The 15,001-nt window shown below is 42.8% G+C and overlaps 1 protein-coding gene across 1 annotated transcript in view; it reads left to right on the top strand.

Moving 5' to 3' along the window:
- The window catches only part of CCDC30 (coiled-coil domain containing 30), a 168,196-nt gene that overhangs the window by 143,699 nt on the left and 9,496 nt on the right, over positions 1-15,001 (top strand). The window contains exons 19-20 of the mRNA XM_055082633.1: positions 2,727-2,839; positions 12,156-12,297. Coding sequence (XP_054938608.1) covers positions 2,727-2,839; positions 12,156-12,297 — 255 coding nt within the window. The remainder of the gene's footprint in view (positions 1-2,726; positions 2,840-12,155; positions 12,298-15,001) is intronic.

Here is a 15,001-nt window from a genome sequence, read left to right as displayed (position 1 = left end):
CCGCAACGGCAGAGGCCGCAGCAGAGGGACCCAAAAAAAAAAAAAAAAAAAAAAAAAGGCAAAGAGTTATTATGGGAGGAGAGATGACTTTCCTCCCAAATCATAACATTAAACTACAATTTTCCAGAGGCTCTATATTGCTTCCTCAGCTGCCATGGAAACTTGGAGCAACTTTGGGTCTGCTGGGTCATAAAGCCCAAGTGGCAAAGCAGTTTGCACTGCAGCCTGGCACAGCGCAGATCTTTGTCTTACTTTGGGCACCACTAAAACCATACAGCCTTGAAGTTTGCTTGATAAATGGGTTGAAGGCAAAGGTGGTATAAGTTGATTCTAGACTCTGAAGAGGCATTCCAAGCACTTGGCCTTTTCTACCATCAATAGCCCTCAGGTCAGAAAGCCAACAAAGAGAATCTGCTATTCCAGATTGTCTAGTTTGACTATACATTCAAGAATTGGGGAAAAATCACTGAGGAGATTCACAAACCCACTAGGCCCATCATGAAACATACACTGAGCCAATGAATCACTGCAGACATACTCTAAGACACTCTGTGTGTTCAAACTCCATTTTCCACCTTACTTCCTTAAGCCCCCCACTCTGAGTTGTGAACCTCAGTCTCATTTTGGGTTCCAAGGTATTAGTGTTGACTGAGAACCACTGTACTGTATTTAATTCCCCCAAAGTCTAGATAGTTCCCTTCCTCCAATGCCCAGTCACCTGGGTAAAAGGCCACAGGCCTCTTTGGGGAAGGCTTGGGAGAAGATCACATGCTTGTGGCAGCGTCACACACAAGGTTCTTCCTGAAGACAACCTAGCAAAAGGACCCTGGGTCTGAAATGACTCGGGTCTGGGGATTGAGTAAGAGCCCATTACTCTCCATTGTTGTCATTGAAATTGGGCCTCTGTTCACCAGACCCAGGTGCATTTATTTATTTGTTCATTTATTTAAAAATACAACTCAAGTAAAACTTTAATAGGCTGTTCATCTATTTTAGTCCTGTAATCACTGTGAGCAATTAACTACAACCAAAGATCGCTACGAGTCAAACCATTTGGTTAAATCTCTGGCCCTATTATCTAATAAGAGTAATAATGCCCACCTTGTATCAGGGGGTTAAATATTGCCACTTGATCTCTGACACGCTGCAGTACCATCATCCCCACTAAAATCAGGACTTCAGTGTTGGCATCTCCCACCATCATCCTCAGTAGGAGAGAATTATAGAGCATTTCAAGGAATATGGTGCTCCCCTCACCAGTGTATTTGGCAAAGCCTCGGGGAAAGGAGTGTCTTCTGAGTGATGTGCGGGTCATAGTGATGAGGTGGGTGAGCAGGTCGCCCATGACAAATCTACTCCAAACTTCCTATCTACTTAAGACTTTGGCTTCTTTCCTCTCTTATACCAAGGAAGTGTGGCATCTTAATGTCATTTAACACAGGTCACTGTTGGGTCCAAGCTTCAGTCCACCAACCAAGCAAACTATTAAAGTCACATTAGACGTTAAAATCAACACATTAAATCCTGAATCTCTGGTAAGTGCATCCATGTCAATAAATTCAGCCTATTCAACATTATATTCCTTTCTCCCTAGTGTAATGCACTACGAATACAGTCCTACCTGTATTTCTCAGGTTTCTGCCAATTTCATTTGGCAGAATCTTTCCATTCTTTCAATATGGCAGTCCTCCTAGGTCAGTCCCTATACTCAACCCCCTCTCCCCAGGATGGGCTGGGATCTGACTCTAGTTGTAGGATTGGAGGCAAAGAGAAGCGGTAGTGGTATAGGGTGGGTGTTAAGAATAATAGGTATCCTTGCACAGGTAGCTGCCTCAGGTGGAGTCAGTAGAGTCCTCGATGCAAGGGTGGTTAATCTCCTGAGACAGCAGGACTGCTTATGCTGCTAAGAGGGGCTAGGTAGGATTTCTAGGTCCAGGGTGCTCAAAGTTATTGGAATCCTGTCAGATATTCTCGTTCCCAATTCTCAGATTTGCATGTATTTCCAAATAAAGCACTATTTTTCACATAAGAGATGTGGCAAGGCTACGAAATCAACTTATGCTGCAATTCTGCCACCTACTTGATGAAATTTGGGTTTTGGATATATTGACCTGCTGCCTACGTGAAGGATGTGCTCTGGGTCTCTGAGTATGCCTTGTTCCAATAATTAAATCCCAAGCTGGACATTTTCTCCTCTTCGGCTCATTAATATGGTCAGGTGTGGCTCGCCACCCCACACTCCCTGGAGTACTCAGTGCCTCTGTAACTTTGTAGCAGTCCTGTGGTCTGCCAGAGCACTTCACCACAGGCAACTACATTATAATTTAATAAACTTTTTTGTCATGGATTGCTAGTATTAGTGACAAGATTAAACTGCCTTCAAATCCGACCAGCTCAGACACCAAGTCCAGTCTCCCTGGAGCCACTTCTAGAACCAAATACTTTATTAGTCAGGGTTAGGTCAGGAAAACAGCTTTCACTCTACTTCAAGCTGGAAAGCTTTCTATATGTGGAATTAAATGCTCACAAATCTACTGGAAAGGTTGGGGGAACAAAAGTCAAGGAAAAGAGCTATTGGCTTTCGGGAATTCTGGAAGTGCAAAATCACAGGAAGCTACTATGGTTTCCATAAGCCTTTTTCAGCAGAAAGGCTTTGCCAGTTTACATTTCATCAACATCAAACCTTTATTCAGCAGAGTCTTCCCATTGTTTAAAATGTTTTTCAGCATCTCAAGAGCAACCAGGAATTGTCAGAGAAGCTGTCTGGGTTGCAGCAGGAGAAGGAAGCTCTACGTGAAGAGTATGGGCAATTTTTGAAGCGGCTTGATGTCCATGTGAGGTAAACAAGAACAAGTTCCCTTTAGAAAACTGAGCTACTTCTTAGGGAGCCAGAGCAGGGGATGCTCGCAGAAGTGACCTTTCAAGAACGCCAACACCATTTTCCTTCGTTCCCAGAAGTTCTATCTATAGGGCTTTTCCTAGGGAGATGTGGGGCCTCATTTCTTCCCAAGAGAGGGAGGGGGAAGGGAATTACTATTTATTGAGCTCTAGTGGTATCTAACATCTTGCTCTTCCCCAAATATACCCCCTCACTTGCCTTCAGCCTTCTTTTTCCCTCGCGTACTTTCCTCGGTCTGGACCACGCTCTCCCTATTTCAACTCTTCATTCTCAGCCTAGGAGTCACCTCCTCAAGAAGCCTTTCTTGACACCTCCAGCCTGGGTTGAGTGAGGTGTCACTCTTTGTGTTCCTGTAGCCCTTTGTACATGGCTCTCTGTAATTATTTAAGAACTTGCCATGTTGTTTTGAAATAATGTGACTCACACCTGTCTTCCTCACCAGACTGTAGGTTTTAAAGGACATGGGCCATGGTCTTACTCATCCTTTTATCCACAGTCCCTGGTATATAACAGGTGCTCAATAAAAATTTATGTTACCAAACTACCTGCTCTTTCTTCCATTCCCTGGTCATCATCCTACCAGATTCCTCCCGCTCTGCTCCTCTCTGAAGTGTAGCTTAGTAGTTCACAGTATGGACTCTGGAGCCATATTGCTTGGGTATAATTACTGGTTCTACTAGGAACTAGCTGTGACCTTGGGCAAGTTAAATAACTTCTCTGTGCCTGAGGTATCTCATCTTTAATATGGACAAAATAGTCATTCCTATCGCATAAAGTTGTTATGAGAATTAACTGAATGAATATATGTAAAGCGTTTACTTAGAAGTGTCTAGCACACAGCTGTTATTATTATTATATCTACTTATTTTTAGCTTTTCTCCATGACCCACCTCTCTGCTCCTAGCTCTGCGCCCCTCTGCTCTATTCTTTCTATAGGTTGAAGTTTCTTATTCTCTTATGTTCTCACTCACCTACTATGTTGATGGTAGTTATGATAATGATTTAAAAACCATTTTCTGAAACTCCAGACATGTGGTTGAAAAGCAACACTGTTTATTGTTTGTTTGTTTGTTTTTGCGGTACGCGGGCCTCTCACTGTTGAGGCCTCTCCCGTTGCGGAGCACAGGCTCCGGACGCGCAGGCTCAGCAGCCGTGGCTCACGGGCCCAGCCGCTCCGCGGCATGTGGGATCTTCCCGGACCGGGGCACAAACACGTGTCCCCCGCATCGGCAGGCGGACTCTCAACCACTGCGCCACCAGTGAAGCCCAGCAACACTGTTTTAATCAGTGTACTTCATTACTTGACCAGTGGTCAGCGCCAAGCAAGAACTTCAGCAAAACAGCTCAGGTTAATTCTAGGCCTGCTGGAATCAACCCTCACAACATAGTCCAGATTTAGTTAAGAATTACCCACTGGTCCTGTGATTGATGTTTTTATTCAAAGTAACACATAAAAAACCATTTTTGTACATATATTTTTCATTTTAAAAATTATTTTTATAGAGTAAATTCCTAGGTGTGGAATTACTAGTCCAAAAGCTGGAGCTATGGATCATAAAATGTATTATCAAACATTCAGAAGCATCCTACCAAAATTTTCTGCCGTCATTATATGAGTAGCAATTTCACCACATTCGAATTTGCATTGGGTGCTACCTTGGTGGGGGAGGGCTCTGATGAAATTTTCCCCAGTGTTCTTTCTTTTAATTGAGGTATAATTTACATATACACAGATTTTAAGTGTACAATTTGATGGGTTTTGACAAATGTATACGCCCACCTAACCACTAGCCCAATCAAGATACAGAACATTTCCATTATCCCTTGAATTTCTCTCCTACCTTTTTGCCATCAGTCTGTATCTCTTGCTCCTCCACCTCCTCCCAGACATCCACTCTTCTGATTTCTGCTTCTTCTAGAATTTCATCAAAATGGAATTATACTGCGTGTAATCTTTTGGGTCTGACTTTTTAAAAAAAAATAAATTTATTTATTTTTGGTTGTGTTGGGTCTTCGTTGCTGCGCGTGGGTTTTCTCTAGTTGCGGCGAGCAGGAGCTACTCTTCGTTGCGGTGCGTGGGCTTCTCATTGTGGTGGCTTCTCTTGTTGCGGAGCATGGGCTCCAGTAGTTGTGGCTTGCGGGCTCTCGAGCGCGGGCTCGGTAGTTGTGGCGCACGGGCTTAGTTGCTCCATGGCATGTGGGATCTTCCCGGACCGGGGCTCGAACCCGTGTCCCCTGCATTGGTAGGCGGATTCTTAACCACTGCGCCACCAGGGAAGTCCTGTGTCTGACTTCTTTTGCTCAACTTATTCTATGATTTTTAATGCTCAGTTATAGACATTTCTTTGATGGCTAGTGAGGCAGAATAGTTTACCATATTATTTGTCCATACCCTTTAGGACAGTGGATGCTAACCCTAGCTGCACATGCATGGGCCCCAACATAGATTAATTAAATCAGAATCTGTGAGGATAGGGCTTAGGGATCAATACTTTTCTAAAATCATCCCCATGTGATTCTGATGGGCACCTAGGGTTGAAAACTACAACTTTAGGAAAGAAAATGGAAGGGATTGTCAAAACTCTAGGTTCATTTTTGTTTTCATTCCCCTGATCCCACTCCTGACCTTTACAAACAATGCTTATTTTTTTCCATGTTTTCCCAGAGGAACAAATTCCTTGCCTTTTTGAAATAAAAATAAGTGAAAGACCATCTGGTTTTATATAAACATAAGCAAAAGTTGTCCTTAAATTTTAGAACATGAGTATTGTGCTGTCTTATTGTACAAATTAACAAAGCCAAACATAAACTTAGAAAATCCGCATGTTCTTCGGGCAAGTTGGCCAACAGAACTTCTGGCTAAACTAATAGGTGTGTCAAATAACCAGCCTGCTATGGAAGGGAAGGCTCTAAGCTCTCCCCAGCTGTACTGCATCCACATACACTTCAAACCATGTAGCACTACTGAAAGAAGCCTGAATATCAAGCAATAGGAGCCAGTTAGGTCAAGTATAATACATTCACTTGATGGAACATAATACAGCTGTAAAAGATCGTGGCCGTGAAGACTAGATAACAACATGGGAAAATGCTGTGATACAATAAATGAAAAGAGCGTAAGATAATTTTAATGTAGACAGTGTTTTAAAAAAAGATGCTTATAAAAAGACTGGAAGGAAATACAAGAATATTATAATACTGATCATATGGGAGTTGGGTTTTTTCCCCAAATTTTCTATAATTTATAATCTTTAAAAAATAAATTAATATTTTAATAGTCCAAATGGCAGGATAAGAGAGACAGCAGCTGTCTGGCATGGAAGCTGCAGACGTGGGTTTTAATATCTCAGGGCAGAAAGGGTAAAAGCAATTCCAGAAATACATGTTGTGTTTCAAATGATGTCAAAAATCAGAGGAACTGTGAACAGCTGGGAAACTCAGAGAACAAGAGGTGTACTGTTAGATAGTGTTAAACCTCTGAAGCTATGGACCAGAGGATGCTGAAACCCAATGATATCTTTTGCCAAGCTCTTCCTAGTATAAGGGAAAGTGAGAACATTTATGAGTTAGAAATATCTCCCTGTAAAGAACATAAGTCACAATCTGCAAGAATAGGTACCTCATATTATGTAGTGGGTGCTGCAAGGGCCACAGAACTGAACAGGTCTAAGGCAGTTTTATGAACCCAGGTATCTAGAGCAACTCCATTAATTAGGATGTAGGTTGAGTTGCTGCAGCAGAGACACTGAATAAGAATGTCTTTAAAAAGGGAGGGTTTGCTCACTTACTTAAAAGTGCAGGATGGATATGGTAGCTCCATGTTTCCGAAGTCTAGACTCCTTCCTTGTTGTTGCTCCAGCATCTTTAGCACTTAGCCACATAGTTCAGGTGGTTCACTACCATATCCACATTTCTTCCAACAAGAAGGGAGAGAGAGGGGACAGCAAGGGCATTGCATTCTCCTGGAAGGCACACTACTTCCACTCCGGCTCTTGGCCAGAACTTATTCCCATAGCCTCATCTAACTGCAAGGAAAGCCAGAAAATGCAGTTCCTATTTGAGCAACCAAGTGCCAAGCTAAATCCGGGGCTCTATAATGACAGAAGAAGGAGAAAGTGGATTGGGGACAATCCCCACAGTCAGTCACTGCCATGTGCACTCACAATCTGGTGACAAGGCCCAGTATGCATGTCTCTGGCCTACCAGAATTCAAACTTCTCCACTTGGCATCTGGCTAACAGCTAAATTAATCTTCTAAGGGAACAATATACAAAATGATTCTTTTTTTTTTTAATTTTAATTTTATTTTTTTGGCTGCATTGGGTCTTGGTTGCTGCGTGCGGGCTTTTTCTCTAGTTGCGGCGAGCGGGAGCTACTCTTCGTTGCGGTGCGCGGGCTTCTCATTGCGTTGGCTTCTCTTGTTGCAGAGCACAGGCTCTAGGCACGCAGACTTCAGTAGTTGTGGCTTGTGGGCTCTAGAGCGCAGGCTCAGTAGTTGTGGCGCACGGGCTTAGTTGCTCCGCGGCATGTGGGATCTTCCTGGACCAGGGATCAAACCCGTGTCCCCTGCATTGGCAGGCGGACTCTCAACCACTGCGCCACCAGGGAAGTCCCTACAAAATGATTCTTTTATTTACAATCAGCAAGTAGGAGAGAGAGGGGCACTATTTTGGAAAATGGAAGAGTCTTGCAAAAACACATTTAGAGGTAAGATATAACTTACAAGAACATAAGACTCTCTTGGAGTAGCTATTCCATCATAGTTTGACTAGAATTAGTATCTAAATAAGTCTGCTTTGCTCTTCCCCTCCCATCTAGTTCCTAGTTTTTATGTAAAACAAAATATCTCATCAAGAGAAATTGACAATATCCAGTTTGCCTGGCTTTGCTGGTATTATAGCACTGGGGCATAGTGGGAGATCACAGGCTCTGGAGTCAGATTCTTCTCTGTAAAAGTAACTTCCCTCTGTGTCAGGAGTCCTCAAGACGACCCTCAGGTTTGGAGATTCATTAGGACTTACAGATCTTAGGAAAGCTTTTACACTCATGGTTATGGTTTATTAAAGTGAAAGGATACAGATTAAAATCAGCAAAGGAAAAAAACATGCAGCGAGAGTTCAGGAGAGACAAGATGCAAGCAAGCTTCCCATTGTCCTCTCCCAGTGGAGTAGTGTGGGCAGTGCTTAATTCTCCCAGCAACGTTGTGTGACAATATATATGAAGCATTCCCAGCCAGAGAAACTCACCTGAGCCTTGACATCCAGGGATTTAATCGGAGATTAGTCAGGAGGACAGAGAGCTCCTGTGATTGACCTTAACTAATTAGTCTCCAGTTCTCCAAACCCTGAAAAGTCAAACTGATCCAGCATGGCCCAGGCCCAAGGTGAACCAAAATGCATTCACCATGAATCATTTTGTTAGCATAAAATATCTGGTGTGGTCCAAAGCTACAGGTATACAGAGACATTATTATCAGGCAAGATATTCCAAGGGCTTAGAGGTTGTCTCCCAGGAGCCAGTCAAGGACTGGAAACCCAGACCCACTGAGTTTACTGCACAGCATCCATCTCCTGGGTCATAGAGTGAGGACATCACCTTCACAAGTTTGCTTTAAAAGCACACGAGGTGTCTTGTGAAAAGCCTGGAGCACACGTTAGTTCCCTTCACTTAGTTAGGACTTCCTCCAGTTTGAGTGTCAGAGTCCCAGACAGTTGACATAGGCAAACTGCCCAGCATCATAGGCCTGAATGACAGTGCCCTCCCGTGCCTACACTGACAGAGAGCAGATGCTTCATTCCTTAAACACTTTTCCTTTCAGTTAAAAAGGCATTATTCAAATTTCTAGACATTCAGGGAAATCAGAGGCTAGAGAGAGCATTAGAATACTGTTTTGTTTGTTTTTCTGTTTTTAAGATATCAGGATGTAATTGACCACAGATAACAAAAAACCTGACTAATATATTTAAACAAACTTTTTTTTTCTTATATAACAAGAAATCTGGAGGAAGGTGATTATGGAGATTGATTCAGCTGCTCAGTAGCGTCCTTAAGGACAGGCTCTTTCCCTCCTTCTCCTCTGCCATGCTTGGCAGGCTGATGGCTTTGTCCTTAGGCTTCACACCTCATGGTTACAAGGCAGCGACTGTAGCTGCAGGTAACAGCCTCGGCAGGAGGGCAGCCAGAGCAGAGAGAGACCTTTGCTCAAGTTCTCAGCTTTTCCTGAAATGCCCAGCAGGACTTACCTGTCTCACACACCCAATCCCCACCCCCACCCACCCTGCACACACCTGGGGCCCACCCACCTTCCCTGAGATCAAGGGATCCTTATGGATATCTAACTGAACTTGAGTTCTGTTAGCAGAAATGAAGAAAGGCCATTCTGCCCTTACAGCCTGCCACAAGTAGTCTGTTTACAATGAAACAGAAGTAGTGAGGAGGTCCCCCAAGGGTTTCTCCCAAACTTTAGCCTGCATCAGAACCCCCTGGAGGACCTAGTAAAACACAGATCCGCCTCGAGACTTTCTTATTCTGTAATTCTGGGATAGAGCCTGAGACTTTGCGTCTCTAACAAGTTGCCAGGTGATGATGGTGTTGCTGGTCAGAACACGGTTTGAGAACCATTGCTATTGGCTTAGAGCAAACCTAGTTTAGGAACATTAGCTAGAGCAATGGTTTTCAGTAGGGGATAGTTTGCCTTCCAGGGCAAGGGGACACTTGGCAATGTCTGGAGACTTTTCAGGTTGTCACACTGTAGAAGGTGCTACTAGCGTCTTGTGGGTGGAGGCCAAGGATGCTGCTAAGCATTCTTCAAAGTACAGGTCAGCTCTCTACAAGAAAGAATTATCTAGCCAAAAATGTCAGTAGTGCAGACATCCTGGTTCAGAGTGATTTTGTGTTACTAGACCTCATAGGTTTGATCTCGGAGGGGCAGCAGTGAGCGGTGGCGCGAAGCTAGATCTTAATTCCCTGCCCAGGAATTGAACCTGGGTAGCCTGTATGAAAACTAGGAATCCTAGCCACCAGACCCCCTGGCTCTTGCCCCCCGTGAAAAATGCATTTCTCACGGAGGCAAAAACTGTAAAAACGGGTACGAAGTTTATTATTAGAGACATACCACAAGAACAAGTGGGAGAGCACACAGAGAAACAGTTTGTTTAGTTAAGATAGAAGCCAGGCAGAGATGCACACCCAGAGAGAAAGGGTGTGGGCGTCCTCCCTGATGAGGAGGAGGGCAGTAAAGAAGCAGTTAAATCATTTACATAGGGCAGTTCTTCCGGGTCTTTGTTTACCTTTGGCCAATTACCTGGTTTCTTTTTCCACACCTGACCTGCCCTAGCACCCTCCCCAACATGCGTGCGCAACGTTTTCCCAAGATGGATTCCAGCCCAGAGGCCTATGGGGCCGCCTTAGCATCACATATTATGAGATGGTGCCCCCTCATTTTCGACCCCCAAGGAGGCTTTCTGCTCATGTGTAGTTTCTCCCTTGCCCCAAGGATGGGAAATGTATGACCTCTTGATCTTTTCCTCAAACGGGGTTTAGCCCCTCTCTGTCCCTGCCATGACTGTTATCTTAAGGCATCCACAGGAGACAAAGCCTGGCTGTTTACCCTGTTTCTGCTGTTACTTCCATTTCGGAGAGCAAACAGGAGGCTGGCTGTAAATGCCTAACCTGGAGCCCACCTATCTCCTGTCTCAGGAAATGCAAACAGGAGGCTAGTTACTTGTAAGTGTCCGGCCCGAAGCCCACCTTTTTCTCGCCCCAAGAAATGTGAACAGGAGGCCAGTTGTAAATGGCTACCCTGGAGCCCATCTACTTCCTGCCTTAGGTTCAAAGTGAAAGTTCTTAATTTTTAATTTGAAGAAGCACTTTCTGAGTAACAATATTCTTATTTGGAAAGCATAATCATCTTCAGAGCAGTTTGCCTAGTGGTGGTATGCAGGCTTTAATCTATTTTCTTGTTTACTCAGATTAGCTGTTGTAGTAGCTTGAAATGGTAACTCAGATTTTTGTTGTCTTTTTTTTTTAATAGCAGGTTTATTGAGATATAATTCACATACCATACAATTCATCCATGGAAAGTGTACAAATCAGAGGCTTTTAGTTGTACATCCATCGCCACAATCGATTTTAGAACATTTCATTACCCCAAAAAGAAACTCTTTAGCTATATCCCCCAGCCCCAGGCAATCACTAACCTACTTTCTTTCACTCTATATTTGTCTCTTCTGGACATTTCATCTGAATGGAATTGTAAAATATGTGGTCCTTTGTGACTGGCTTCATTCACTTAGCATCGTGCTTTCAAAGTTCCATTTTGTAGCATGTATCAGTACTTCATTCCTTTCTGTAGCGGAATAATGTTCCATTGTACAGATACTCCATATTTTGTTTATCGATTCATCAGTTGATGGAAACTTGGGTTGTTTTAACCTTTTGGCTGTTGTGAATAGTGCTACTATGAACATTCATGTACAAGTTTTTGTGTGGACATATGTTTTCATTCCTCTTGGGTATATACCTAGGAGTGGAATTGCTAGGTCATATGGCTCTACGTTTAACCATTTGAGAAACTGCCAGGCTTTTTCCATTTACCATTCCTACCAGCAGTGTATGAGTGTTCCAGTTTCTCCACATCCTTCTCAGCACTTGTTATTATCTTTCTTTTTTATTTTAGCCATTCTACTAGGTGTGAAGTGGCATCTCATTGTAATTTTGATTTGCATTTTCTTTATAGCTAATGATGTTGAACATCTTTTCAAGCATTTATTAGTGGTAAGTCAAATTTATGTCAGAATCAGAGTAAGAGTCTTGAGCAGAGACATATAGAATTGGCATTTAAAAGTCTAGACTCAAGGCAAGGACTGAGAGCAACCTCACTTATCTGGAAAATAGACAAGATAGAAGTAGTGGGTTATATCACTGTCCAAGTGTGTAGCCAAGAACTAGAAAATTTTAAATTAATAACTGAATCAGTGGAGCAGGATTCCGAATTTTTAGATGTCAGGGATCAGAAGTCAAGGAGTTTCCTGAGTTGGGGATGACTGAATCTTGTGTTATTTAGGAGGTTGTACTTGGTCCATTCTCCCCACTTGGGGGGCAAGAAGTCCTGCAGATGTGAGGCAGGACAAGTCTCCATCTGTGGTGCCAGGCCCTGACAAAGCAAGAAGAGGAAACCCGAGAAAGGTGCATACTGAGGAGGCAAAGTAGTTTTCACTGTGTTCCGGTGCACCTATATTTAAATTTGCTTTTGTAGAAACTATAATGAGAAACATCACCACCACAAAGCCAAGCTTCGCAGAGTCAAGGATCGTTTAGTTCATGAAGTAGAACTCCGAGATGAGAGAATCAAACAACTTGAAAATGAGATTGGAGCCCTGCGGCAACAAATGGAAAAGGTGAGGGGAAAAGGTGGAGAGCTCACTGGTGATGCTGGTGTTGGTCATCTGGAGGAAGCCCACTCGTTTTTTTAATGTATTTGTGGCCTCTTCATAGCCCAGGTTTCCATTTCTTTTCTTTGCACCCTTTTTCAATTTGAGTAATTGTTTAAGCCCTGCCCCAAAGTGTGTAAGACTCATAGTGATGCTAGATCAAATTAGACACTGAAAATATTCTGCACTGCTGCTTAGGACTAGTGTCTTGCCTTCAAATGAAAATATCTTCTTAATCACCCTGCAGCAGAGACTTCCAGACCACCCTCCGTAACTCATTCCTACTTTATGCAGCCTTCATTTTGCCTCACATTTCTGTCAGTTTTAAATGGCAGTGAAAACAGGTGACCCCTATTCTTTTATCAGTCCTTGACTAGTGCCTTCAGGCTGTTTTCTAAATATCCCAGGTTTCTTTGTTTGTCTTGTTGCCCCTGTGTGACTTTCTAGTGTGTGGGTAGGAAGGAAATGGGACAGATGAATGGGATCAAATGACAAATGGCCTTGAGAGCATTAAACTACATGGATTCAAAATGGAGAGCAACTGATTTGGCCAGGAATGTTTCCCTTCTGGAGATCCCCAGCCCATTTCAGAATTTTGAAAACATTGTCCTCAGTCCTAAATTACTCATTTCTTCACCCAACAAATTTTCATCATACCAGCACTATGTGCCAAGGATACCAAAACAGTTGATGTAAATTCAGTTATTCCATGGGCTATTAAAGGACTCCAGGGTAAGAATCCTTAGATTACACACAGAAAACATTTGAGAATTATAACAGATGGGTCACCATTGTTGTGTTTTTAGTTTTAAAAAATCCTCTTGATACTCTAAACTGTAGTAAAAAAGGAAAATATGTTAGATTTTGCAGTACCCTCCTATTTTGGCACTAATTCATGCAACTTTTAAAGACTCAGATCCACAACTAGGAAGACAATATAGAAAGTATAACAGAAGAAAGTAGCAACCCTGGTTCATGGGCCCCCCAGGAATATCATCAACCTATTCTGTATTACCCATTCTTCCTTGTGATGCCTGCCTTCCACTTCCAGGCTTACATGGCAAAACCAGCCTCCTGCTTTCAGCAGGCATGTTTCCTGACTGTACTATGTTCCAGTGTACCCCCAAAATACATGTCTACCCAGAACCTCAGAATGTGACTTAATTTGGATGTAAGGTGTTTTCAGGAATAAACAGTTAAAATGAGGTCATACTGGATTAGCATGAACCCTAAATCCGATATGACTAGTAGCGTTATAAGAAGAGGAAAAGACACAAAGACAGACACAGGGGAAGAAGGCCATGTGATGATAGAGGCAGAGATCGGAGTGATGAAGCCACAAGCCAAGAAACACCAAGGATTGCTAGCAAATACCAGCTAGGAGAGAGACATGGAACAGATTCTCCCTCAGCGCCCCCAGAACTAACCCTGTCCACAACTTACTGGCCTCCAGAACTGTGAGAAAATAAATTCTTGTTGTTTTAAGCTGCCCAGTTTGTAGTAATTTGTTACAGCTGCCCCAGGAAACTAACACATCTGCCAAAAAAACCACAGTCCTCCATGAAATTAACTGGAGACTGCAAGTAAGCAGAGGTGAGGAAAGAGTGGTTGGTGTTGACCTTGGACAGACTTGGATGCAAAGTCTAGCCCTGCCACTTGATAGTTCTGTGACCTTGCCCGAGTCCCTGTGCCTCATTTTCTTCCTCTGTAACAAGGTTTTTGTGAGGATTAAAATTCAAAATGCCTAACGTGGGACCTGGCGCATATAAATTTTCATAAATGTTATTTTCTTCTTAGTGTAAAATCTCTTAGAAGCATATTAATCAGTAGATGTACCACAGTAGTACAAACCTGGAGCTCCTGATTTTACTTATTTTAGGGCCCGTGAACCAGAGGCCCGAGCATACAAATGCTGGGCTCACTTTCTAAGCACCTAATCTCAAGAAAATAATGCCACTTTGGGGGGCTTCATTCCTTCAGCCTTCTCTTTATACAGTGAGCCAGCTGAGTCCTCTGACTGTGTGACCACCCAAACCAGATTTCCCCAAATACTTTATCTTATTATTAGAGCAGATGTCCTGATTTTTTTGCTTCCAAAAAATACAGTATTTCCAACAGACAGGGTGTCAGTAGCCTGCCCCACTCAATTTCCTTTCTAATCCAGTTATAACTGAAGAGAGCATTATTTGTGGGGTAGCTGGTTATATTCTCAATCCTTATCATAAATATATTTAAATAATAGCAGGCAAGACTATTGTTAGACATTGAAGGGTCCTGAATGAAGGACTTTAAGATCTGGAAGAGTTTGTTTCAAAACATACTGTAATCTCCTTCCTTACAATTCCTTAATAATAGATGGACAGCCTTTCTTTCTTCCTTCCTTCCTTTCTTTCTTTCTTTCCTTCCTTCTTTCTTTCATTTTGAATTATAATTGACATAATATTTTATTAGTTCCAGGTATATAACATAATGATTTGATATTTATATATATTGCTAAATGTTCACCACAATAAGTCTAGTTAACATCCATCACCACACATAGTTACAATTTTTTTTCTTGTGACGAGAACTTTTTTTTTTTTTTTTTGTGGTATGCGGGCCTCCCTCTGTTGTGGCCTCTCCCGTTGCGGATCACAGGCTCCGGACGCGCAGGCTCAGCGGCCATGGCTCA

This window comes from Physeter macrocephalus, chromosome 3 (assembly GCF_002837175.3).
Source record: "Physeter macrocephalus isolate SW-GA chromosome 3, ASM283717v5, whole genome shotgun sequence".
Taxonomy (NCBI): domain Eukaryota; kingdom Metazoa; phylum Chordata; class Mammalia; order Artiodactyla; family Physeteridae; genus Physeter; species Physeter macrocephalus.
This window is presented reverse-complemented; position numbering and strand designations above follow the sequence as displayed.